We start from the raw sequence: 27898 nt of genomic DNA, 5'->3' as shown, positions 1-27898 counted from the left end.
TACTGTTTGTAAATCCCTATAACTAACTATAGTGCAACAGTATCAAACAGATGAGATGACGCTAACCAGGTCCGGTTCGTTGATGTTTGATGATAAGAGACTCGTATGCTGTAATATACATCTGCGCATGCACTTCGAAATGAAAATAATGCAATGGTGAACGACTCACTAGAGAAGTATGTAGTGTTTTGTGTTGTGGTGGATGTTCCATGTTACAGGTCACTGGAACAAGACCTTTGTGGGAACAAGTGGTCTATTTTGAAGTCGAATCCATGGTGAGAACCGGCTCCATCATTAGGAATATATGACTGTATTGTGAGGAGGCCTAGTGACCAGTCAAATGGTACGATAACCACATACGGTTACCCACTTTGTAACAACTCCTACTTGCTTACTTTTGAAATCTAGGCTAATGCTAGAGTTTATATCGAGTGTACAAACAAGCACGTGCACGTTTTTTCAATCATCATCAATCATGCATGATCATTTGTCGTCGCTACAAATATAATATATTGCACATTATCAAAAGGGTCTACAAACAGTGCTTGAATTTCACAGCATAATGTTAAACAAGTGTATACGCGGTTGATAACTTTCCAAGCTGAAACTTCACGTATTTTGAAAACGTATGTGATTGTGAGGCGACCTAAGAAATTAAACCATGTTCAAAAGCTTCAAAGATAAGTAAGATAAGTGTATTACTCGTTCAGGACTTCTCAGTCCTCTATACCAGGCTCATTACAATACAGTATGAATACATATTAAAACACATATATTCGGTACTGTGCTTGATAAATATTAAATATCTACAAAAGAAAAAATAGCGTTTTAACCATACAAGATAAAAGTGAAATTACATAGACTCGAAAGTAACATTATATTTGTATTTTCTGTCTACTACAACCTGTTTCAACCTCTCAAAAGCGTATTCACCCGGAAGTATTTACACAGTGTTATTTATAGTGGTGGCAGGGAAAACCTCGTCTATAAACAGATACACATATGTGTAGCTACATGCCGACTTCATCTATATTTAGTTCAAATGTTTATTTACTCTTCTGATACTTGATGTGGAATGACTCTTTCAGCCAAAATATGACGCAATTTGCTAGAAGAAAAACTTGGCAGTCCAAGATCGAGGACGATAACTTACATTTTACACTGTTCTATGTATATGATCCCGTCGTCTCCATAACCTAATCTACCCACAAAGCATTGCGTATGCGATGTCCGATTTCCGATCCGTCTGACCCAGTCACTGTTACGCAATAAAAAAAACCGTTTTAAAATGATCGTATGTATGGTGTTATCCAATGATCTGATTGTTTACTTTGAAATTTACACAAAAGTAGTCTCTACTGATGCACTATCACATATTTACACCACGTTCCACTCATTTCCATCAATACAGCTGACACGGCTAACGTTCATGCTGTTAGACATTGTTCTATTTTGAATAACCTCTTGTAACCATGAAAAACTTGTTAATTCATTCACCAATATTACCTGTGTACCAGAAATATATATATATATATATTCAAGTTTCTAAATACATGTACTGTCCATACTGAGTCAATACGTACACATATGCCTCCATTCTGGACAAGTACGTATTTATAATATATAGGTACTCCTCTGTCAATACACTCATTCTACACGTAATAACAACATCCGTAACTCTGGTCTTACGAGAAAAAATTTTTTTCGGGTTTGCCACTAAACCGTTCGAGACATCTTACTGATAGTGGTCTAAATTGGCAGCTAAATATTTTCTCTTCAATTTGGTATATGATACCAGGGACGCATAATACGTCCCTGATAATACCCTAGATAAATCTGTCATTGTGTCCACTTTTGATTGACTCATTTGAATTAAAGTCAAGAACAGTTTGGTATACTCAGCAAACTTTCTTATGTCTCCTCTACGATGGAAGGGAAACATTATGGTAATCCTCTGAACTTTCTAGTCATTTATTGTCCGTGTCGCAACTTCCATCCAGGTGAAACCTGCAGTATTGCAGTATACTTGCATCACCTACAGTTGATAACGTCATTTTGATCTTGACCTCAAAGTCAAAGGTCAAATAGGTGAAAAAAATTCAATAATTTCTTGTCCGGGTGGTTACTTTCAAACCATTAAAGAAATGATAATGAAAGTTGTTTTTATACCTTAATAAATCACAGACAAATTGCAAAGGTGGGATAAGAGCCAGTTTAACCCACGATTTAAAATTCTTGTTAAAATGTAGTTTTGAATATTTAAAAATGATTTATACAAGTTGTTATTTACCTGTATTACCCACTACAGGGCAGTGCTTTGTAGTTGGATCGTTGCGACCATGGCCTCAAGGTCAAATAAGTGGAATCGATGGAACTTTTTAACCGTAAAAAATATCTTTGTGTCAATGGTGCACCTTAACGCATTTTCTGAAGTGGGTCGCTAGACTAATCCTGATCCCCCAGAATTATTACGATAGTCTAAGCGCAGTAATACATCGAGAGTCGAGAAGTTTTATTTAAAGTCGCATATCACAAACAGGATAAACATTAGCACTGTAGTGCTATTCTTGCGACAAACATAGGTATAAGATTAACTAGATACGTCTCTGGATTAACAATATCACAGTACATAAATACTATGTACATAACAAGATCAATATCAACATATCACTGTTAGTTTAGACCTAGATATAATAATTAAGATTCTTGTATCTCACACAGGATCACTAAATGCTGAAGTTAAGACACTATCTAAGTGTAATTTACATATATGCTAACATAGCAAAACATAAAAATTGACTGGGTATTTCAACAAAATTAACAATTGCATTGTTATTTAAATGAACAAGTGATGGTGATGGACTCAAAAGGAGAACTACTCACACAGTATCATGTGTACATGTAGGACAGGAAGAGACGATTTACAGGATCGGGTGAATCGCTTAACGTATGATGGTATTAATGCAAAAAAAATCATTAAAAATGAATAAAACGGCACTATTCTACTATTTTCGCCGTTTTTGGTCAATTTGAAACTTAAATATTTGAATAATGGTCATTTAAAACACTATTAACACTAAGAACAATTTAATGCCCAAATTCTACATATAAACCGCCCGATTCTGCCCGATCCTGTCGTCTTTCGGTCTCGCGCAACCAAAACGGATATTAGTGTTTTATATAATACGTATTCATTTTAAAACTATTCATAATTTGTAACATATGTTGATATCAATGCAAAAGAAATTCATAAAATCATTTAAATGTCACAATTCTACCCCGATTCTGTCAGATCCTGTAAATCGTCTGACCCGTATTCGGTCTAAAAAAATATCTGGACTAAGACCACAATTAATTTCACTATATGTTTCATTGTAACATTAAAATTCATAACTAAGTCCCAAAGTTTCATCTGCAAATTTCCATTTCACCCGGCCAAGATCAACATCTGAGAAGCAAAATGTAAAAGTTTCAACCCATCATGTTGGGCATTTTCTGGAGATATACCTCCATGTGTGTCACCAACGTCAATTATATACATGCGGGTCAGGGGTAAAGGTGAAAACAGGACTTTTTACACCGGATCCTGCAGCACAAAATACAAGATCAACATCTGAGAAGCAAAATGTAAAAGTTTCAACCCATCATGTTGGGCATTTTCTGGAGATATACCTCCATGTGTGTCACCAGCGTCAATTATATACATCCGGGTCAGGGGTAAAGGTGAAAACAGGACTTTTTACACCGGATCCTGCAGCACAAAATACATGTTCAATATGAATGATTTACACACTGACAGCTAGATTATCATCTCTATAACACATCTACAGCAAATTTATAGGCAAACATCCAATTCAAAGAGGCATATTATTTTTTCCCAAATATACATACATTTTTTAGGGACTTCCTTCGTGGGTACTGAACCCGGAAGTATTTAATTGTGGTCTTAGTCCTGTAGTGGCACGCGAAAGGAGACCATGAGCTAGACACTGCTGCCCTTCTTATTGGTATGAAAAACACACATTCAGGGAAATATAACCGTAAACATAATATAGACACCTAACTTGCACGAAAAACTCATATTCAAACTTGAAAAAAAATTCTTTCAACATGCTGTCGAAGCCTCTTCTTTAAAATAATGCAGTGCTGTGGGAAATACCTTCCGTGTCGACACGTGGACCTAGGCAAACGTGTGTCTCATGGTTAATATGTCTCAATTTTTCGTCATTGATATTCACTTATGTACAATATACACAGTTTATCACCACAATCACCACCTGAACACAATTTCAGTTTAGCGTAAACTTTAAAATTCAGCGTGACCCTGCTATGATATGAGTAATAGTCAGGTCTTTGAGGGATAGATTTTGGGTTAAAGCAATGCATTAGAGATTGTTTCCCGTTATGTCATATGTTAATTTGACTTATCTGACCAGGGGAGGTCTGATTAACGTTTTTAAAGTAGATAACTGAGTGAAACGCTTTTTTCCAAATGGACGATAGAGCCAAATGTCGCGATAAAACGACGATGTGTTGATGGGAGGAAGCAGTTTTCAGTCATTTTTATCTAGGGAATAGTTTACCACACCATGTTGTCAATGCTGAAAAACTGTTTTATGGTTTGAAACAATGTCATATGAAAACTGGAAAAATAATTGTTTACATATACAATGCTCAGTAACCTGTATTAATTGCACCAAGGCTTATTTACATTATGCTCTGTGATCATATTCAAATGGACTTAAAGGCTGCGGACATGCATCCATTATTTAGACTTGTATATTCATTGTTTCATGCCACATAACTATCCCATCCGTAGTAACATCCATATAACATATGATAGATTCAGAAAATTACATATTAGAACATTAATCCAACAAAAGATGCTGGACCTGACCGTATGAGCCAAGAATCTTGAAATAAATGGAAAAGGTGGTCTGACCCATATTAAAACTATAAGTTATGTTGTCGGTTGAAACAGGTACTGACTGGAAAGTGGCATGTACATATGTGTCTCTAATCTATGTAAAAAAAGGCTTGAATTACAACCCTGAAAACTATTGGCCAGTCTCACTTGTATCTGAAGCACATGCAGACTAAAACAATACTCTTTACGCAACTTGGTTCTGTCTGTCTTCATCTAAAAAAACACAGCTATTGAATTCATTGAAAATGTATCCAAAAATGTCAAAAATCAGAAACAGACATCCTTATGTTTGACTTCTCAAAGGCATTTGACAAAGTCCGCCACAATCTCTTGATCCAGAAATCGCTATAGGATAAGGGGCATTGTCATTGAGTAGATAGAAAATGTTTTCACTAATAGGACACAGTCAGTAATAATCAATGGAGACCTATGTGTCATTTGAGTGAAACGTCTCCCAGGAAACCATTCTCTCACCAAGTTTGTTTCTTTACCCTCTGAACAACATTACCTTTGACTTCTTCACAGTAAGCTGTTCGATGAATTCCATCCCCAAAAATGCAATCTCCTATCAATCTCCAAGAATGAAAAATAGGCAAGCTACAAATATCTACATGGCCCCTGTCCATAACATAGTGATAATGCAAGCTGCATGGGCATAACAATACAACAAGATCTAAAATTTTATTACAAGAACATATTCTCATGTGCGCAATACTTTTGTTTTGCCTAATTTATTCCCACCCGAAACAATTTAGTGTTGATATCAATTTGGGCTCCATCTGTCTGTCCCTCTGTCCCAGGTTTTTTCCAGGCTACAACTTCAAAAGTGTTAAACTCAACTCCACCAACCTTCTGAAAATATTAAGTTAGTGTCCATGTTGTACCTTTTGCTATTGATGACTTATCAGTTTTTATATTTTTTTCTGTTAGCAGGGTCAAAAAACTCAAAATTAGTAATAATTTTCCTTTCCGGGCTAAAACTTTGAAACTAATCCACTCAACTCCACAAAACTTCCTGTATATATTAGGTCAGTGCCCTAGTTAATTATTCTTTTCTGTTACCATGGAAACAGATAGCCCTCATTACAAATTTCATACTTATTAAGCTATTAGTATCTTTCACTATTGGGAAGTTCTCTATTTAAATATTTTTCTTTTACCATGGACATTCAAGTAAACTTTGTACAGGCATCAAGCTAGTACTCTAGTAGAAGTTCTCCATTTCAATACTTTGTTTGGAACAAGTAAAAATAACAAATACTAATTAAACTTGCTGTAATATTAACACACACACACACACACACACATATATATATATAAGATTGTGTATCTTTGTGTTAAACAGTGGGGCACCCTTTGTATTATCTTATTTACTCTTTGTTTTGTTTCAGATGTAACCTGGATTTATGGACCTAGAGTTGCTCCTCACCAAGACCCAACTTGTAAAATAAACAGGCTTCACTTTCAAGACAAGCCAACTTATTTATCTTGGTGAGGGGCAGCTCAGGTCATTTACATGGAGCACATTGAGGGAAAAGGGCAGATACTCTTGGATCCCTTAGACGATGAAATATCAGGAGTTCAACAGGAAAACGAACCTGTTTTTCATGTTGAGACCCTGGATCCTTTATGCCTGGTATATAACAATATGATCTTAAGCCACTTTCATAATAATATTTTGTATTTGGTTTAGTTTTGAAGATTGCCACAATTTGTGTTATATTTTTATATACTTGTCAAAAATTGTAATGGAAGGTATTATGGTATGGCATCAGTCCATCTGAAGTAGTTTAGTTATTTGTCCAGAGATCTCCACCAACAGTTTTCAATCGATCTTTTTGAACCTTGATAGGTTTTACAATAACGACATGAAGTTGTGTTTTCCTCAATGGCACTTTGATTTGAATGTATTTGAAAGAGTAACTGTCTCTATCATTTTTAGAATGTTGACACTGACATGAAGTGGTGTGCTCCTGAACTGCAATTTGATTTGACTGTTTTTTGGAGAGTTACTGCCCCTTGTTTTCATAAGACCTTGTCTGGAGATCTTTCTCACTTTTATCCGATTTCTTTCAAACTTGGTTGGTTTAATCACCATGAACTGAAGTATTGTTTTCCTGAATGTCAGTATAATTAACCATATTTGGAGGAGTTACTGCCCCTTGTTGTTTTCATGACACTAGTGTGCTCTTGAGATCTCCTTTCTTAGTTTTCAATCAATTTCAACCAATTAGTTGGCTTATTCACCATGACATTAAGTTAAACTATCCTGAACGACAGTTGTATTTGATTATATTTAAAAGATTTACTGGCCTTTGTTTTTTTTTCAATGTTACTCTTGTCAGATTATTATCTCAATCAATTTCCTTTGAAGACTGTAGACTTAGATTTAAATGACATGATGTTATGATTTTATTCACAATAACTTGATTAAAAAAATGTTTGAGTTGTTGCCTTTGGGTTGTGGACCTAAGTTATCATGATTGGTGATATTCGACCATATTCAAATAAAGATTTATTTATAGATGTACCAAACTATTATGTGAGTTAATTGTAAACATTGTTATGCTAATGATATTGCAAAAGAAATCATTTATTAATGAATCAGCAGCTAGGTAACTACAACATAATGATTGTGTATATTACTTGGTGGGGTGATAAGTAATTGTCATTTTCTTTTCCAGGTTTCAAGACTTGATTTACTGTGTTCAGGTATACTTCATTATATATTTCCTAACAATATGTTGAAGGTAGATTCTTTGTTTTATAATCCATTGCAATGTTCAGAAGAGATAATTGAGTGATGGTTAGGTCACCTGAGACAAAGTTTCATGGTGACCTTTTATGATCACTTTTATCCGGCATCATGCCTCTGTAAACAATTCAACATTTTCATCACTTTCTCCAAAAATCCTGAGTTGATTTCCATGAAATTTTGCAGAAACCTTTTCTGGCCAAAGATGAACCAAAGTTGTGAATTATATACAGTCCCCAACCTACAGGGGCCTGAAGGGCAGGGCCAAATTGACTCAGATTTCAAAAGTCTTCTTCTCAACACCCAGATAAGATAGAATCAAATACTCTTCATAAATTAAGCCATCTTCAGGTGCTTTACAAAATTGTGAATTGCATGGCCACAGGGTCTCACATTTGCCCATGGGGAGGGAGTAAAGTTTACTATAGTTTACATAGGAAAATAGATTTTTGAGCATAATTTGTTTAATTTCCATTTGAAATGTTTCAAACTTGATTAGAATTATGAATGAAGGATGACAGCTTGATGGTATGCCCATATTGATCCTGGCTGAACCCCAGGGACTGATGGATGGGGCCAAAAGGGGTCAAATTGACTTGGATTAAAAAAAAATCTTCTTCTCAACTTCCAGATATGGTAGAATCAAATGCTCTTCATGGATGGAAGCATTTTTAAGGTCCTTTAATTACCAAATTCTCTCTCACGTTTCTTCCTGGAGAAGAAGTTTTTTTCTAATTTTACTGTAATTTTCATAGGAAAATTTCCACTGGAAATAACTGTGTAAGAATTATTAGTATAGGATGACAGTTTTGATGGTGTGCTTGTATTGACACTGGTTTACTATATTCATTGTCACAATTTCTGTTTCACAACACTTGATTTGATAACTATATATACAATACTGCTTATCTCGGGTGACCCTCAAGGCCACTTGGCCTCTTGTATTAATAACTATTCAAAATGACTTACTTAGAATTAATAGTATGGAATGGAAGTTTTATAGTATGTATTAATTAACCCTGACTGACACCCAGGGAAGTGATAGACAGGCCAAAAGGGAACAATATTCAAAATAAAGATATCTTCTCCAGAAAATCAAGTGCAGAAAAATAACATTTTTAGGTATAATTTGTTTAATTTTGTTTGAAACTATCTATATTAAATTTTGTTCAAATGAGTTGACCAGTGCTTCTGTACCCCCTTTAGGCAGAGGTGTGGTGCCAAGTAAAGGAAATAGATCAAAATTTTTTAAATGATTTTCCTTCAGTTTAGATAAGCAATTTTATCAAAGTGACCAATGCAGGCCTTATTAACCTCTGATTGAGCAATATTTTCTCAATTATTCAGGTTTGATAATAATTTACAGAGTTATGGCCCTTTCAGTTTTACTAAGTGGTCCTTGAGAACACAAGAACTTGAGTATATATAAACAGATTTTGATGAAACTTGGTATGCAGCCTTATACTAATAAGATCTCAGAGAGTATTGCAATGGGACCAATTTGATTATAACTTACAGAGTTATGTCCCTTCGCTGATTATCTGTTGGACCATGTGAAGAGGTTAACTTGAGTAAGCATAACAGATTTAATGAAACTTGGTGTGCAGTTTTATATCAGTAAGATCTTGGATGACTTATGCAATGGGAATGAAACAATTGTGATTTACAAAGTTATGGCTCTTTGCTGTTATTACTGTTTGATGTTGTGATTGTGATACTTTTGAAAAACATAACTGATTTTGATGAAACTTCTTATGCAACCATATATCAAAGAGATCGTGGATGACTTCAAACATGGGACAATTTTTATTTTAATCTGCTTAGCTATGACTCTTTACAATTTTATTACCATGGACCATGTGAACAAGAGAAAATATGAACAGATTTTGATGAAATTTTGATCTTTGTCAATCAAACAGTATATCATTTGGTAATGTACACTGAGGTTTTAAAACTTTTTCGATGGAAACTTAACCCTGTCATACTTCTATGGCTACAACACTAAATGGATGGTAGCAAAGGCCCTATAGACCTTTTGAATTTTTTAATCTTATTTCATGGGTAGTCACTGAAGGTACTACAATTGCCGCCCACTTTTCCATTGTTCCTGAAAAAGATCCTTTGTTACAATATCTTTGACAGGACCTTGATCTTTTTAATATACACAGAAGGAAGATTCTTTAAGAATAAAACTTTGATGTTCTTTGGTTTCACAATATTTCTGTTAATTTTTTTCCAGATGAAGAAGACCCGGGTAACCTGCAAGATGAAGGATATATTGGTAGTGAAAGCTTACAATTAAGTGAAGATGCAGCACTTCAAACAATAGCACATAGTGTTAAAGAGGATGATGAAATACGTTCTGATTCAAGTCATTCAAGTGCAGAAGATGATTCAAGTCATTCAAGTGCAGAAGATGAAAGTTTTATTGATCTGGAGGACTGTCCAGGTTTGGACTTCACAGATTTGTGTAGAGAACGATGTGAGTGGCCAGAGATTATTCATGATAGCCATCCCTACCATATGGAAAATTTAGATTCAGAACCAGAATCTTACATTGATATATATCCTGTTGATCATAACAGTGGCTGGAATGTGCTTGGATTTGAATTACCATTAATAACAACTGAAACTCATTTCCATGACTCAACAAGTAGTCTTTGTTCACTAGAAAGAGATGGAATCCTTGATATTTATTCCCTTGAAAATAACTCATCTCAGAGCTCTGATAGAAAACTACCCTTAACTGAACCACTGCAGTGTGAGGCTTACTTTGCCAACGATATCTGTATGTCTGACTCTGGTCAGAATATATCTGCAGTTTCATGTGGACTTTCAAGTAAGCTGATGATGGTTATGTCAGATCTTGAGGGGGTTGTCGTTCAAAAGACAGAAATAAATTATAAAAATTCAGTAAATTTTAATAGGATTTTCAGTGAGGACCTTTCATCAGACGCGTATTACTCTGACCTTAGCTCTCCTAGAGAGGATCTGTTCTTTAATTCACTAGGTAGTTTGCAAAATAAAGGAAAGACAACTTATGATTTTAATGAAGAAATAAACACTGATTTGAATATTGTATCTTCGTATATAGACAAACCTAGCAGAGAACGAATTTTATATGATTTAGTTAACAGAGACAATGAACTATCTGAAGACCACAGAAACACTTGGCAGGAAACAGACCCACCAGATGATACTGTCAGTAAGGTGTTTTTCTCCGATACTAGTGTTAATAATAATCATATCTTATTTTACATCATTCACAAAATCACTAGTCAAAAAGCTATCATCACATTCCATGACCTGGAAGTCATTCAGGATCGCCCAGGAAAAACATTTTGCACACTCACCAGTATATCATGGACCCAACAAAGAGGTTTGTGGTTATTGTCTAACCTGAAACGACTTGGGCTTTTAACTTTTCATGAAATCACACCAGAAGTTGTAATTGTAGAACCAGCTTTACATGGATTGGGTGGTTACTTCCAACATGTGGAACAGGGTCAGCAGGTCTCTGTTATGGAGAGCATGCAGTATGAATGGATGCGTGTAAGGAGCTTCTGGTCATTTCCAAGAAATGCTGGAGTTTCCTACCTACAGCTGGCAAGAGTAGGGTTTTTCTACACTGGAAGAGTATCAGAAACTTGCTGCTATAGTTGTGGACAAGTTTACAAAGAATGGAGGGAAGGTGATGACCCACTCGAGATTCATTTACGGATATCCCCAGAATGTCCTCACCTTAATGAGAGGGAAGCTCGAAACAGACCCATTTATCCTGATATCAATCAGCAGTGGCCTGCCATTCCATGGGAACCCTTACAGGAGGGAGCAGAGGGACCTTCAGCTGAAGCAGCAGCTCCTGTAACGTCCGGTTTGTAAAATTACTCTAACATATTCAATAATTTTCTCGGCAAAAAATGATCAGAGAAAATTTCAAATGACTAGCTAAATGGAATGCAAGGTGCTCTTCATCAGATGAAAAAAATTATATTTGTGAGACCTTTGTATTCTGAACTCTTCTTTTTCCCGATTTTCCAGATCATCATCATTGGTTATATTTGTATTCAAAAACACTGTATATCCGTATTTTCTCCAGGGCCAACCATTAGTAACAAAATATTGGAACATATAATTTCTGTTTCCATGATTACCAATTACTTTAATTGTTATGGAGTGATGGTTATTCCAATACATTTCAACAGATACTTCTGACACTGGCACAGAACCTAACACATCTTTAGAAAGCCAAAAATCCAACATCGCCGTTGAAACATCACATGACCGCAATTCACTAGATAGACATTATAGGCATTTGTCCAGCCGAGCAGAGCACAGGGAATCTAGTAGTGAGGAGACACCCCAGGTGGATATGTCACAGGTCGTAACTAGACCAGCTGTCCTTGACAGCACACCACATCTTGTCACTAAAGCACCAACATCAGTTCCGACAAATGCTAGTTCAAGTCCATCGGGTGCTGAAGGTAGGTTTAACTTCTTTGAATAAGAGATTTGATATGTTGTGTTATTAAGCAGAAACAAATTTGTCATGTGCTGGTGCTTTTTCAGATGAAGTTTAGGGAGTCCTGATATTAAGTCACATTTCCACCTTTCATTCATCTAGGTTTGATGCCATTAATTGATTAATGGATCTCCATCATATGTAGGAGCTGATCAGAAAAAGGAAATGGCTGACAGGTGGCCATCTTTGATTTTGACTATGGAAGTTTGTATGTTGTTACTTCTTGAGAAGTTCTCAAAATTTTTATGTAGGTACCTCCTGGTCTTTATTTGTGACCTTTTGATTTTTTTTAATTGAGTAGAATAACAAAAGTATTAAGGTTAAAGATTAATATCTCTGTTGCTTAAAGAATTTATCAAACTTCATTTAATTAAGAGCAAAAGTAGAGGAAAGAAGAGAAATGATCAATCTTTTAAAGAACAAATAAAAATCCTACAATGATGGACACCAAGATCCCTCGGAGATCTCTTCTTTAGTGCAATTTATTTTTTTTCATCGTAAATTCCTAGCAGACTTGGTCAGCGTTCTATTGAATGCTCTTCCTTTAAACTTACTTACCATATTAGGGTATTGATATTGGGGCTATAGTATTCTGTGATGAAGGACTAGCAAATTTGTTCAAATTAGTGAGCTTCAACTATTTTATCATGGTCACAAGAGTCGGATATGGTAAAAAACTTCCTCTCAACAGCCAATATTCCTTGTATCATGCTATTTGTGTAATAGCTTGCTTCGGAAGTGGGCTTTCAGGATTGCAAAAATCAACTTAACATTGGGCCTTATGACAGGTCCAAGCTGAAGAACATATTGATTCTCCAATGTTTTAGGTACATTAGCTTGGCTTCTGTACAGGAAAGGCATCTACAGTCCTGTTATGTTACTGTCCTTGTCTAATAACTGGCAACAATTGTATCCAGAATTATAGGGTATGAACTTTTTACTTTGGTATGTAAGATTCATTTCAATGTCCATTGTTGCTGTTTTTCTCTTTTTTATACATCGCCGGAGGCGGTTATATATTGGTGCATCTTCTCTGTCAGTCCGTCCATAAGTCCATACTGCCGTCCGTACGTTCATTGCTTGTGAATGCAACTCCTCTTAAACTAATTATCAGATTTTCATGAAACTTGTTCAATGTCACTACTACAATGTGTAGATGTGCATGAAGGGGCGATTTTTGGTTCGTTGATTTTTGTAAGATTTATGCCATTTTCAACTTTGTATCTGTAGCTTGCTCGTAGTGGAGCCTTGTGAACGCAACTCCTCCTAAAATAATGATCAGATATTCACAAAACTTGCTTAATGTCATTAATACAATGGTTCGATGTGCATGAAGGGATGATTTTACGGTTCATTGATTTTTGTAAGATTTATGATACAGACATGTTTAAAGCGATAATCAAAAGGACCAATCTTGATCTTTATATTTTGTGGCGGCGTACATTGTGTCCACGGCACTCTTGTTAAGCATTGGTGTGGATAATGCTGTGTATACAAATGGATAAAAACTTGATGTTTTAATTAGTGTCGTCATCAAATCAGCCCAGTTTTGAGTTCAGCTGAAGAATAATGAGGAGGAAAGAATCATTGGTGCTTGTCTTACATGGGGTATATATATATATTCTAACAGAGGGAATGTCTAGTGGGCAGACAGGAGGAGTAGACCCCAATGTATCACAACAAGGGGAAACATCTTCCAGACCAAACCAAGAGGAATCTCTACCAAGGGGTGTGCCCAGAGCTGACCCTCAGGCTAATTACATGCCCCGCTACCCTCAATATGTTGTCCAGGCCCACCGAGCAGAAACCTTCCAAAATGGTTGGCCAGCATACCTCAACCAAACCGCATATGAAATGTCCTCTGCAGGATTTTTCTACGCAGGTAATAAAAATAATGTATTTACAATACCAATGGTAATAACATTGCTTTATTTTCTCCTTATTTTACAGAATGAGAAAGATAAAAAAAATTCTCGACCATATCCGATAAACCCGTTATTTTATATTGCATTCTTTTCTCCTTACTTTACGGAATGAGAAAGATAAAAAAAAATTCTCGACCATATCCAATAAACCCGTTATTTTTCATTGCATTATTTTCTCCTTACTTTACGGAATGAGAAAGATTAAAAAAAAATTCTCAACCATATCCGATAAACCCGTTATTTTTCCTGGCATTATTTTCTCCTTACTTTACAGAATGAGAAAGATAAAAAAAATTCTCGACCATATCCGATAAACCCGTTATTTTTCATTGCATTATTTTCTCCTTACTTTACAGAATGAGAAAGATAAAAAAAAATTCTCAACCATATCCGATAAACCCGTTATTTTTCATGGCATTATTTTCTCCTTACTTTACAGGATGAGAAAGATAAAAAAAATTCTCGACCATATCCGATAAACCCGTTATTTTTCATGGCATTATTTTCTCCTTACTTTACAGAATGAGAAAGATAAAAAAAAATTCTCGACCATATCCGATAAACCCGTTATTTTTCATGGCATTATTTTCTCCTTACTTTACAGAATGAGAAAGATAAAAAAAAATTCTCGACCATATCCGATAAACCCGTTATTTTTCATGGCATTATTTTCTCCTTACTTTACAGGATGAGAAAGATAAAAAAAATTCTCGGCCATATCAGACAAACCTGTTATTTTTCATGGCATTATTGAACCATTTAGATTGTTTATTCTATCAACGTTAGATGTTCAGTGTAAATAGGATATTTTGATAAACTTTTCTAGCTCACGTTCATCAGATGGTAAGCTGTTCAGATCACTCTTCATCTGTCATCTGATGTCCGTCTATCCATAAATTTGTTGCTCATGAAAGTACTCCGTCGGTCATTCTACAATTTCACACATCAGTTTGATCCATTTTGTTCATGCTATTCTGGGACAATCTAGAAAAAGAAACAAATTGACTTAAGAAGCACTGGGTAGATTTTTTTCAAATTGTGTGAATAGACTTGACTTGGTACCTAGGTGTGCATATTCAATTTTAAGACTGGAAAATTAAACTGGTGGTCATCATTGATTTTGACAGTTTTTGTCATTGATTCTTCAGAAGCACTTGATGAATCATTCTCAAATTGACATGTAGTAAATGTTCACTAAGATCCCTATTTGTACATACAAAATGTAATTGATTTTAAAAGTGAAAGTTTGTTATGTTGAAGCACAGGATTGACCATTCTCAAATTTCATGTATAGACTCCTTTTGTCTGTGGTTGTGCAATGCTTAATTGATGACTTGGTTGGAACATAAATGGCCGACGGAAGGCCACTTCGGATATTGGCAGTTAAAGTTTATATTGCCATGTCAGGTTTAAGTGTTCCCTTTGTTCATTGTTATACATATTTGATCTTTGGATGGAAAAGCACAGGAAAGCCCTAATAAGGAACTTTTTAGAATCAAGATCCTAAAATGTTGAGCCCTCCTCTTGGATATCTGCCATCAATTAAATATTTTTTGTATGGATTTAATAATTTTATATTAAAGCAGGGTCTGCCACCTACCCCATTCTCCCATGTTCATATTCATCAGACTGTTACATCTGTTTGATGTCTGTGTAGGTAACGATGACTATTGTCGCTGTTTCTACTGCGGAGGAGGCCTGCGTAACTGGGAGCCTGGTGATGACCCTTGGGTGGAGCATGCTCGTTGGTTCCCACGTTGTTTGTATGTTAAACAGAATAAAGGAGAAAGATTTGTGCGACTTGTACAACAACGACAACAAAATAATGTATGTATTCAAAGTACATTGTAGGTAATAAACTTAAATAAGGTATATTTTATAAAATGTTAATGTAGTAAACCCTCTACTATGGTGAGGCTGTAAATTTTAACACTCCATCTTTCTGTTTAGTTACATTCCTATTTTCTGCTACACAAGAGATGTGGATTCTGTCTGTTCCATCTGTTTGATAATCTGCTAGTCCACTTGTCAGTCCGTCCGCCTGTCCATCCACCTGTCCATCCGCCTGTCCATTTGATAAACCATCTGTGTCCATTGACTGTCCTTATCTTTCCATCTGTCTGTCCAACTGTCTGTTCATCTGTGATCTGTCAAAGATAACAGTTACTATTGGTTTTTTTAGCATTACAATAGTGTGTGTTAACATATTTTGGTAATACCATGGTCTACAGACACGGCCACTGTCACTAGCACTGGAAGTAAATTATCACAACCTTTTCACTCAAGCAGCTGTAATTCCTCAGATTTTTCTGAAGCTTGAAATGTATTTCATTTTGATCTAATCTAGATCATTTGAATATGACACCATTGGTCAGATGTATGGGTTTCTGTCATGAAAATTGAAAAACATCAGACATTCAGATGTCAGGGTCTTTGCAACAAAAATAAAAACCATCAGAAACACTGGTACTTGTTGTTATTACTCATCAGTGGACCTATGTCAGATTTCCATGAAACTCCAATCTTTATCCTTGATATCTTACAGTTTTACTCCAAGATGGAAAACTTTTAATTTACCTGAAGGAAGAGAAACATGTATACTAGTCACCTTCTTACACTTAGTATAGTAAATACCTCCAACTGATACATTAGAAATCCTTTACACTTTGCCCATCATATCATCAACAGAATGCACCATCTCGTCAGGAACCTGTGTTACAACCACCACCAGCAAATCAACAACAGCCACCTGGGGATAGAAATCAACAGCAAGGACCAGCAACTTCACAGCAAAACCAACAAGGGCAACATGATGGAGGAGAGACAAATAAACTTGCTTCAACTAACCAACAGAATCAAAGTGAACAAGGGGCTACAGCAACACCGCAGAACTTTGAAGATACAGGTAAAATACAGACATGGCATTCTTGTGATCCTGTGGAATGTTGAAGTGTTGGATATTTATCAAGTGGTTTAGTGTAAATGGTTTCTTTATAAAAACTTTTGTGTCCTAGTGATGTGATTGATTGTCAACTGTGTTTGTCTGTTTATAGGTCAATATAGCATAGCCAGTGACAAGTTTCAGTGATTAGTAATCTGTATGGTACATACATCAAATGATCGGTGAAGTAGGTGTACACTAAAGTCTAATCTAGTGCTCAGTTTGGCTACAGACATATATACATTAAAGTGTAAACAATATTTGTTAAGTAGGCGGTAATAGAAAAGCCCACGGTCTATTTGGCTACACTTACAGTGGACCCCTAATAATCTGCAAATCTCACAAACCTGACAGAATTGGAATGGACTATTCATAATACTTCTGTAATAGTCTGGACATATTTTCTTAATGTGAGAAGGAGATTTGTTGTATTCTGTCACCTGTAACGGTAGTGTAACAGCTAGACGCTGTGTGTAGTCAAAGACATTGATGCCAGATGATATCACCAAGGGCATTAACCTGTGGTTCTCATTTCACAGTTAAGGGTACTTTTATGCAGGACAAAATTAATTATTTGTTAATAAGAAATACAAAGTGAAATTGAATCTATGATGATGGGGACATCGTCCCTAAGTGATGCATAGTTAACATATAAAAAACAGATTTACATGTTATCATTGATACATATGATGCTGAATTTAGAAGAAAGAAATGTTTTCAATTTTCTAGTTGTGCCTGGTTGATTTTGGGTCTGATCGGAAAAAAGTTTGTTATGGCTATTTCTTGAGAAGTATTGAATGTATCTTTCTTAAATTTCATGTGTAGGTTCCCCTTGGTCCTAAGTTGTGTCCATTTGATTTGGAGCCGGATCAGAAAAACAAAATGGCCGACAGACAGCCATCTTGGTTTTTGGGTGGCAAGATCCTGCTGGGATCTCTTGTTGAATCACAAAATCTTTTTACTTTAAATCATTGTCTTGTAGGATTTGTACTCATTAGGCAGTAGAGATCTAAGAATAGCAGGGTCGTTCAATTATGAAAATTTTCCTCTAGCCCTTATCAAAACTACTAAGCCCACTTTTGCAATTTTTCAATTAACACTTAATGTTGTTTGTTCTATAATTAACCATTTCCTCAATAGAATTAATCAAAACCTTTTGTGTTCAATAGAGTTTGTCTAGTTTTTGTGTTGCCTGCAGAGCTGCATAGAAAACTTTTTATTTAAACTATAGTAAACTGTTTCTTTTAAACACATATACAATTATTCATAAATGTGATACATAATCAGACAATGTCCACTGTATTGAGCAATGATTCTGTGTCTTGTAATAAGCCCACATATATTATCTGTTGAAGTGAACTAGTGTGAAAGGGTTTTTATGTTGTGACGTGCTTTTAAGCAAATACTTGTAAAGCAAAATGGAAAATAAACATATTTAAAACTTATTTTGTTATTTACTTAATAGAATTGTCAGTGGATGTGATGAGCCTTGCAGCTGTGGAAAGTTTAAAGATGAATGGTGTAAGCATAAATCTCATAATGCAAGCACTGGAGATATGGAAGAGTCAACGAAAGAAAGGTATGGAAGATTAGACCATCAGAAGGTGGAACATTTATATCACAGTACAAGAAATATTCATTTACTCTTCAACTTAGTTGTCATGACCTTACAACACTATATATAATCACTTGTATACACACCCATCAATTATTTAGACAATTTGTGTTATAACATTGTCCATCTGTGGTAATATGTATTTGTCTTGGAAATTTTCTCTCATAGTTTTTAACTAATCTTTTTGAACATTGTTAGGTTTTATGGAGTTGTTTTTAGTCACAGGCATCCTTTGTCAGTCCTTCCATATAAGGTCAAATTTTCACTTTAAACAACTTTTTTTTTTCAATGACCAAGGAATAATAAGTACTGATATTGAGCATGTAGGATAAGATGCTAGAAAGAAGTATCACTAAGTTTGTTCAAATGAATGACCTTGCCCAACTTTTAAGGCCACAAGGGTCAAATGTGTGAAAACCATTTCTTCGCAATATCCAAAAAGACAAAGTTATATGATGATAATATTGCTTGTAGGGTGCTGGAGTGAAGGGCTACCAGGTTTCTTCAAATGAATATTCTTTAGTCAACATAACGGTCACCACATCGTAAGAAAAGGTGCACCTTATATTCTGGTGTGTCTTATATGTGAAGCAAATTGGAAAAAAACCCGCTAAAACCCAGCCCTGCGGCTTATACTCGGGTGCAGTTTATAGTCTGTTAAATATGGTATTACACTGTAAGAGGTAGAGATTTTATATTTGGTATGTGTGTTCCATGTGACAGAACCTTTCTGGTGCTACCAAAAAGTATTGGCCAGGTGACCTTGACTGTGACCTTTGACCTACATTTGATAGTAAATAACTGCCACTATCACTATCTCTACCACAATGATGAGTTTCAGAAAGTGTGCTTGCAATTAGCACATGCCTTGCATAGTACAGTTTTAATGTCCCACTTCAGAATTTTGTTGCAAGTGGAGGCATAGTGTTTCATAAACACATCTTGTTTAACTTACACTATTGATCTGCCTCAGTTTTGAAAAGTCTCCATTTAACTTAAAACTGTATAATGATGTAATCATGGGAGCTGACATTAATCAGTTGTTGTTGTTTTACTTATGAATCAGGCCTATAATGACCGTGATAATTGTTGATGTATTATGACTGAACACTAGTTGTAACATTCTCGTGTATTTGTATAGTACAATAATGTAAATGATTACATCATGTAGGAGTTGTCTCGCAGACCTTTCATTTAGAAAGATGAACAAGCCAGAATCTTTAATAGACTTATTAATTCTTCTTGTTCAATATGTATGTCGTACATTACATTTTGCTGCATATACATATTCATGTGATTAAAATTAAGATGTGGAACTGTTCATGTTTGATGAGGACATGTATTCATACATCTATTAATGAACACAGCTGAGTTTCATCACTCACTTTATTTTGTTACAGCTGAGTTTCATCACTCACTTTATTTTGTCACAGCTGAGTTATCTCCTCATTGCTCTCCTCACTATATTTGTCACATATCTTATATGTTTTATTCATTTATTAACAGCATACAAGATGTCTGATGTGACTTCTAAAGAACTGATGCAGATAATTTTTGACAAAGAAGAAGAAAACAAACTTTTAACCGAAACAAGGCAGTTTGCATCATTCTTGGCTCTGAGAAGTTCAGATGTTAATCAAGGGAACACCTCATCCTCAGCAAACATATCAGGGGATTCATCTCAACATGATACAGAAAGTAAGCAATAGTGTCAAGGTCATTGTGATCCAGATCATTAGTCAGTGTCAAGGCCATTATGATCCAGATCATTATTCAGTGTCAAGGCCATTGTGATCCAGATCATTATTCAGTGTCAGGGACATTGTGATCCTGATCATTAGTCAGTGTCAAGGCCATTGTGATCCTGATCATTAGTCAGTGTCAAGGCCATTGTGATCCAGATCATTAGTCAGTGTCAAGGTCATTGTGATCCAGATCATTAGTCAGTGTCAAGGTCATTGTGATCCAGATCATTAGTCAGTGTCAAGGACATTGTGATCCAGATCACTATTCACTGTCAGGGACATTGTGATCCTGATCATTAGTCAGTGTCAAGGCCATTGTGATCCAGATCATTAGTCAGTATCAAGGCCATTGTGATCCTGATCATTAGTCAGTGTCAAGGCCATTGTGATCCAGATCATTATTCACTGTTAGGAACATTGTGATCCTGATCATTAGTCAGTGTCAAGGTCATTGTGATCCTGATCATCAGTCAGTGTCAAGGACAATGTGATCCTGATCATTAGTCAGTTTCAGGGACATTGTGATCCTGATCATTAGTCAGTGTCAAGGCCATTGTGATCCAGATCATTAGTCAGTGTCAAGGTCATTGTGATCCAGATCATTAGTCAGTGTCAAGGTCATTGTGATCCAGATCATTAGTCAGTGTCAAGGTCATTGTGATCCAGATCATTATTCAGTGTCAAGGCCATTGTGATCCAGATCATTATTCACTGTCAGGGACATTGTAATCCAGATCATTAGTCAGTGTCAAGGACATTGTGATCCAGATCATTATTCATTGTCAAGGACATTCTGATCATTAGTCAGTGTCAAGGACATTGTAATCCTGCTCATCAGTCATTGTTAAGGCCATTGTGATCAAGATCATTAGTCAGTGTCAAGGCCATTGTGATCCAGATAATTAGTCATTGTCACAGACATTGTGATCCTGATCATTAGTCAATGTCAAGGTCATTTTGATCCAGATCATTAGTCAGTGCCAAGGACATTGTGATCCTGATCATTAGTCAGTGTCAAGGCCATTATGATCCTGATCATCAGTTAGTGTCAAGGTCATTGTGATCCTGATCATTAGTCAATGTCAAGGTCATTGTGATCCAGATCATTAGTCAGTGCCAAGGACATTGTGATCCTGATCATTAGTCAGTGTCAAGGCCATAGTGATCCTGATCATCAGTTAGTGTCAAGGTCATTGTGATCCTGATCATTAGTCAGTGTCAAGGCCATTGTGATCCTGATCATTAGTCAGTGTCAAGGGCATTGTAATCCTGATCATTATTTTGGGTCAAGGTATTTTTGTTCCTTATCATTAGCGAACTCCAGGGTCATGATTATAAGCAAGCTTATGTTTAGCTTAAATTTGTAATTGACTTAACAATTTGCCAATTTTGGTAATTAACAGCCATTGGAAAGATTTAATTTTTATATTCCCATCGAAAGAATGTCATCACCATCGACATATCACACCCGCCTTTCATGGAATAGTGGTCTACAGTAAATTACTGTACAATCATGACTACCCCATCAACATATCACACCCGCCTTTCATGGAATAGTGGTCTACAGTAAATGACCGTACAATCACGGCTACCCTATCAACATATCACACCCGCCTTTCATGGAATAGTGGTCTACAGTAAATGACCGTACAATCACGACTACCCCATCAACATATCACACCCGCCTTTCATGAAATAGTGGTCTACAGTAAATGACCGTACAATCATGGCTACCCCATCAACATATCACACCCGCCTTTCATGGAATAGTAGTCTACAGTAAATTACCGTACAATCACGACTACCCCATCAACATATCACACCCGCCTTTCATGGAATAGTAGTCTACAGTAAATTACCATACAATCACGGCTACCCCATCAACATATCACACCCGCCTATTGAAATCCTACTTACTCAAGTGGTTGACAGCTACCCCATCAACATATCACACCCGCCTATTGAATCCTACTTACTCAAGTGTTGACAATGAAAGTGGTCTTCTTGTACAAACCACCATCAACAAGTATGCATTTCTTAGAAGCTGTGCTCACAGACATACATAGGAAGTATCTATAGGGCTGTGAAACTGTCATAATGGGAGACTTCAACGTTGATTTTAGCAACAAGTCCGCTAACCAAAAACAACTTCAGTCGCTTACTTCAAAGATGGGTTATCAACAACTCATAATGGAACCTACCACAGACTTTGGTACAACCATTGACTCGATGTTTCCAAATACTATTAGTAAACTTCTTACAGGTGTGATAGAAACCTTCTTCTCTAGTCACAAGATTATTTGGATTGCACTTAAACATGGTAAGGTAATCCTTACAATTTTACTTCCAGTCAACATACCATTACATGGCCATGTTATCTCATCGATTTGACTATATGTGATACTGCACTGGACAATTTCCCTAATTCCACAAAGGGCGAATAATCCACGATTTTCAACCCAATCCTACAAATGATGGCAAATAACCTTCCTATGAATCATCAGTGAACTTTATTACGAAATGTCAGCGGACTTACAATATTTATGAATAGTCTGTAACCTTTAGTAAATATCATAATAAACATTCCTACAAATCATCAATAAGCCTTCCTATGGATGAAACCTTTCTACCAATCGTCAATGTCCGTTTGTTTAAGAGTTGTCAGTAATCCTTCCTACGAATTAAAAATATCCTTTACTAAAATCGTCTTGGCAGTTTTTGCACAAGCATCGTTAACTTTAAAGAAATTCAGTAGATAATTTTGGAAATCAATCTTACAACCTAGGAACCAAAATGAACTTAGGACGGGCGTATTTTGTAATGCTTGCAGAACTCTTGTGTTTATGCTGATGTAAAATTATATCACTCTATGAAATTAATAGACATTGTTTAAACCAATTCTTTTGCAGGTTTCTGGTTTTAAGAGTTGCTACTTAAAATTCAATTCTATTAACAGGGTTGTCAGATTTGTCATTTTTAGTCTCTATCCTAGACAGATTATGACAGCCAATATAGAAGAATATGTTGAAACAACACTGTGTTAAACACAAACATTTGTCTGAACAAGAATTCCACTTATGATTTGTATTAGTTTTGGGTTAAGATACACTTAACTATTGGTGTTGATAACATACTGCAGTTTTCTTTTGCCTGACAAATAACCTGTTACGAAATATTTGTAGTGAAAATTTTGTTCAAATGTTGTAGATTTTTTTTATTGTACTTTGTCTTACAAATCCAGTTTTGATATTATAAAAAGACTTTAAATAATGTTTACATTTTCACAGTGATGGAGGTGCTGTCACTTCAGAATGAGGTTGAGGAGATGAAGCAGATGTTGATGTGTTCAGTATGTGAAGAAAATGAAGTAACAATAGCGTTTCTGCCCTGTGGTCACCTAGTGTGCTGTTTTCAGTGTGCACCGGCCATGATCACATGTCCGAAATGTAATAAATTGGTGGAAGGCAAAGTAAAGGTTTTCCTAATGTAAACCATAATCATTGCAGTGTCAGTGCCATGCTTCTGTAGCCATACAGGCCATCATTCTATGACTGGCTCAATCCAGTGTCATCTTGGCTTTTTAGTTGATATTGCAAGCAAGAAAAAAAGGGCTGTTCACGTTGTTAGCACTGTTTCTCATAAATCCTATACCCTTATAACCTTAAACTGAATGGATTCAGATACTCGATAGAAGCCCACTTCATTTTTTGCTGTAAGAAGCATCATACACATATTCCTTTGTTGGCCTCCTGTAATCATGTCATTATTATTTATTGTCAAAGTGCAGTATCATCCTCTTATTTCACATGTAGGATCCCCTTGATCCTTAGATGTGAATCCTTGTATTTGTGATAATTAGAAATAAGGACAAAAGAACGGAAAAGGTTCAATACAGATCACACATTAATGGCGAGCACAAAGGACGATATAAGATCTCTTGTTGTACGAAAGCCTTCACACATTTGTGATATTCATCGCATTTGAATCATTGTCATTCATCATCTGATAAACTTCATCTTTTGGTGATTGTTAAAGAAAAGACAAATCAGATAGGGAAGATGGTATAGGTATGATTTTTATATAGCATGATAGAGTAGTTAGAGAATATAATAGTCACAGAACAGAGGTCTTTTCCCAGTACCCCAGTTTCCTCCAACACTAAAATTCCTTGCACACTTAATCAGATCAACAAGAGAGAGATTAGTATAACTGGAAATAATTTCACAATTGTTGTAAAATAGATAAAGTTGATCCATTACCTAACCCTTTACAGGAGAAGTTTGTCTGGGTATTATGATATATAAAGATAATGCTAGATGAACACTTGTGGAGTTGGTACCTTGGTTCATTCTTAGGAGGTACAACAAAAATGATCAGTATAGGGTACTTCTGTGCACTATCGGTTCAGTGTTATGTTACACCTGACTAAGACATAGTTACTCTCACTAGACTAAATTCTTTGGTATATCGACATGTAATGCTTCTTTGTTTTGTTTGTGCTTAGCTTTATTTTGAATTTGAGCTTAACAGAGCTTTGTTATTGTATATTTGGATGGGGGGATGGAGGGGTCAAGATGACTTAAATCCATCGCACTTCGTCCGTCACCGTCCACTGTGCATTGTGCATAAACTTTTTCTTTAAAACCCTACTCCTCTTTCTTACCTGGATGGATTTCAACCAAATTTGGTCTGATGCATCACTTTGGGTAGGCAATTACTGCTTGATTTGACCCCAAGGGACCTAGCTGTTGGCTGAGCCCCTAATGGGAAAGTAAGGAAATATTTTGCTTCAAAATGCTATTCTTTCTTAATGCTTGAATGGGTTTGAACCAGATTTGGTCTGAAACATCATTGAGAGTTGAGCATTATGTCTGAACTTCAAAGACTTGATTCTACCTCAAGTGACAATGGGGCGAGCCCCAAAAAGGGAAGTTCAAAACGGTACTCCTTTTTAATGCTTTAATTGATTTCAACTAAAACACCATCAACAGTGTTTAATCATTTCATAAATTCAAAAAAGTTGATTCGACCCCTAGTTAATAGAAATTACCTTGATCCACTTGAAAGGTCTCAGGGATCAAATATGTTGAAATCTTTAAATGACTTCTTCTGAATAACCAAAAGTCCAAGGATGATGATATAAGGCCTGTAGCATGCTTGGATGAAGGGCTACTTACTTGTTAATATGAATGACATTGACCAACTTTCAAAGTCACAGGTGTCAAATGTATTGAAATGCTTAAGCAATTTCTTCTCAGTAACTGAAAGGCCAATAGTCTTTATATTGGGCCCGTAGCTTGCTCTTGCAACAAGCAATACGTTCGGATTTATGACAGTTTTGTAGTGCATGTTTAAAGAATATGATTTCAAGTTTGCAGAAAATGTCTTGATGAACCAACAATGTCTTGAATGTGAACTGAAGAGTAGTTGAGCAATATATTTTAAGTCTATTTTGCCACTTTCATATATAGGTCTTTACAGTCAGATGACCATTAAGGCCTGTGGGCCTCTTGGTTTTTTTTCTTGTTTTTTTTTTTATTGTTCTTGTTTGGATACCTTCCAAAGATTGTCTACACACAGATACCAGGCCTGACATAGCATACAAAATAAACATAATAAACAACCTCTCCAAAGGTGTTTCTACTGTTAAATATCAATAATTTCTACTATTGAATATTAACAAAGGCCCTGGCATGTTGACAAAGATTCTACATTCCCATATTATTTCTTGTAAGCTGCATCAAATTTATTCATACCTTAAACAAGCATTTAAGCCTTCTATAACATCACCTACTTAAACACATTTAAGCAAGTATATCATAACTTTACTTAGTCAAGCGCATTTAAACAAGTATATCAAAACTTAACTTATTAAAATGCATTTAAGACTGTGATACATTAAAATGTAATATATGCCACCTATACCAATATATTAAAGATTACATTTAGACCATTAAAGTGTTCTATCATCATCATTTCTAATCTATAGTAAAATATTTAATCCCACATAATTTATTACATCTATGGTTGATGTTTGTTGAGACATGTAAGAACTACTGAAATCTGTTTAAATGGGGCATTAAAGGAATCTTTGTTAAACATATAACATATTCCTGTGTTAAGATCTAGTATTCAAACCTTAGAGCCGACACGTATTTCTGGTACCCTTTGATTGTTTAAATGTCTTTACATGCCAGACAGAATAAATGATAGTTTGGTAGCAGGAAACAGTTAATTTGCATCTTCCGTGAAATTATTGGTCATGTTTGAGATATACAGGTATTGCAGTTTGGTTATGAAAAATACTTTCTTACATGTATTTATATGTATGAACTACAGAACAACTACATTAATAGTAGAGAGACAAAATCTGAGTAAATAAAAAATTTCTTCTGATTTTTGGCATGTGCTTGCCATGTTTACCAACTCAAAAAACAGCTAAAAATGCTGCTATTTCCTACCTAACACTGAACTGCTTTTACTTGAATGTTGTTATGATTGACAGTATTTGGAAGAGTTACTGGCCCTTGTTGTGATCATAATGTAAGTCGAGAGGTATCCTCTCCGTTTCTGACTAATTTCTTTCCAACTTGGTAGGGTTGTATTTACCAGTACATGTGTACTTGATATCTTCTTACAGACAAACCTTCTAAATTACTTAACATTGCTTTAGATATCAATAAATACATACAAAATTATTGTGTTGTTTGTTATCTACTGCCATGATAATCTAAAACTTAATCTGCTTTATTATATTTGATCGTTTGTGGTTTTGTTTCATTCCACTTTTAGTATTTATAAGACAAGTAAGTAACTTGATAAGAACATCTGTCATTATTTGATGAATCTTTTGGTTTAAGATATCAGGAGGATTACTTTCACACTTCTTGTAGCATCATTAGAATGATTGTATAGCAATAAAAACTGTGTCTGATGTATCCATCTTAATTATAATGTTTGATTCAAATGGTATAAAAATCCTGTGTTTTAGTTGATGTGTATGAAAATAAAAAGTTCTTTTTTCTTGATTTGATTACATAGTTGAAATCCTTATGTGGCTGCTTTTTGATGGGAACTGCTGTTGTATACAAATACATACACAGTACTCGTTAAGACATTACCAGCTTGTACATATGTCACAGAGACTGGACTAACATACACATTACTCGTTAAGACATTACCAGCTTGTACATATGTCACAGAGACTGTACTAACATACACTGTACTCCTTAAGACATTACCAGCTTGTACATATGTCACAGAGACTGTACTAACATACACAGTACTCGTTAAGACATTACCAGCTTGTACATAATTCACAGAGACTGGACTAACATACACAGTACTCGTTAAGACATTACCAGCTTGTACATATGTCACAGAGACTGTACTAACATACACAGTACTCGTTAAGACATTACCAGCTAGTACATATGTCACAGAGACTGTACTAACATACACAGTACTC

General features: G+C 35.5%; 1 protein-coding gene across 2 annotated transcripts; it reads left to right on the top strand.

Moving 5' to 3' along the window:
* Nucleotides 1-180: 180 nt before the first annotated feature.
* Nucleotides 181-27463, top strand: LOC132545735 (inhibitor of apoptosis protein-like). Of its 2 annotated transcripts, none has more exons than XM_060209424.1 (11): nucleotides 181-343; nucleotides 6319-6563; nucleotides 7612-7639; nucleotides 9922-11556; nucleotides 11888-12166; nucleotides 13835-14086; nucleotides 15787-15956; nucleotides 16818-17034; nucleotides 18536-18649; nucleotides 20192-20383; nucleotides 23718-27463. In XM_060209424.1, the coding sequence occupies exons 2-11, from the start codon at nucleotides 6444-6446 to the stop codon at nucleotides 23918-23920; spliced, it is 3210 nt and encodes a 1069-aa protein (XP_060065407.1). In that variant the 5' UTR covers nucleotides 181-343; nucleotides 6319-6443; the 3' UTR covers nucleotides 23921-27463. The 2 variants fall into 2 exon arrangements, with proteins under 2 accessions (XP_060065407.1, XP_060065408.1); XM_060209425.1 differs by lacking the exon at nucleotides 181-343 and adding an exon at nucleotides 3964-4007.
* The last annotated feature ends 435 nt before the right edge of the window (nucleotides 27464-27898 follow it).

The sequence above is a fragment of the Ylistrum balloti genome, unplaced genomic scaffold (genome assembly GCF_031769215.1).
Source record: "Ylistrum balloti isolate Yb309-2 unplaced genomic scaffold, AGI_CSIRO_Ybal_v1 Utg369856, whole genome shotgun sequence".
NCBI lineage: Eukaryota > Metazoa > Mollusca > Bivalvia > Pectinida > Pectinidae > Ylistrum > Ylistrum balloti.
The sequence above is the reverse complement of the archived record's forward strand: the minus strand, read 5'-3'. Positions and strand labels throughout refer to the sequence as shown.

What these genes read in the sequence shown, in the direction of transcription:
- LOC132545735 (XM_060209424.1), top strand. Translation starts at nt 6,444, where the DNA reads ATGGAGCACATTGAGGGAAAAGGGCAGATACTCTTGGATCCCTTAGAC. An exon ending in CCCTGGATCCTTTATGCCTG is followed by an intron (nt 6,564 to 7,611) that starts GTATATAACAAT and finishes TTTCTTTTCCAG; the next exon opens with GTTTCAAGACTTGATTTACT. An exon ending in ATCTCAACATGATACAGAAA is followed by an intron (nt 20,384 to 23,717) that starts GTAAGCAATAGT and finishes ACATTTTCACAG; the next exon opens with TGATGGAGGTGCTGTCACTT.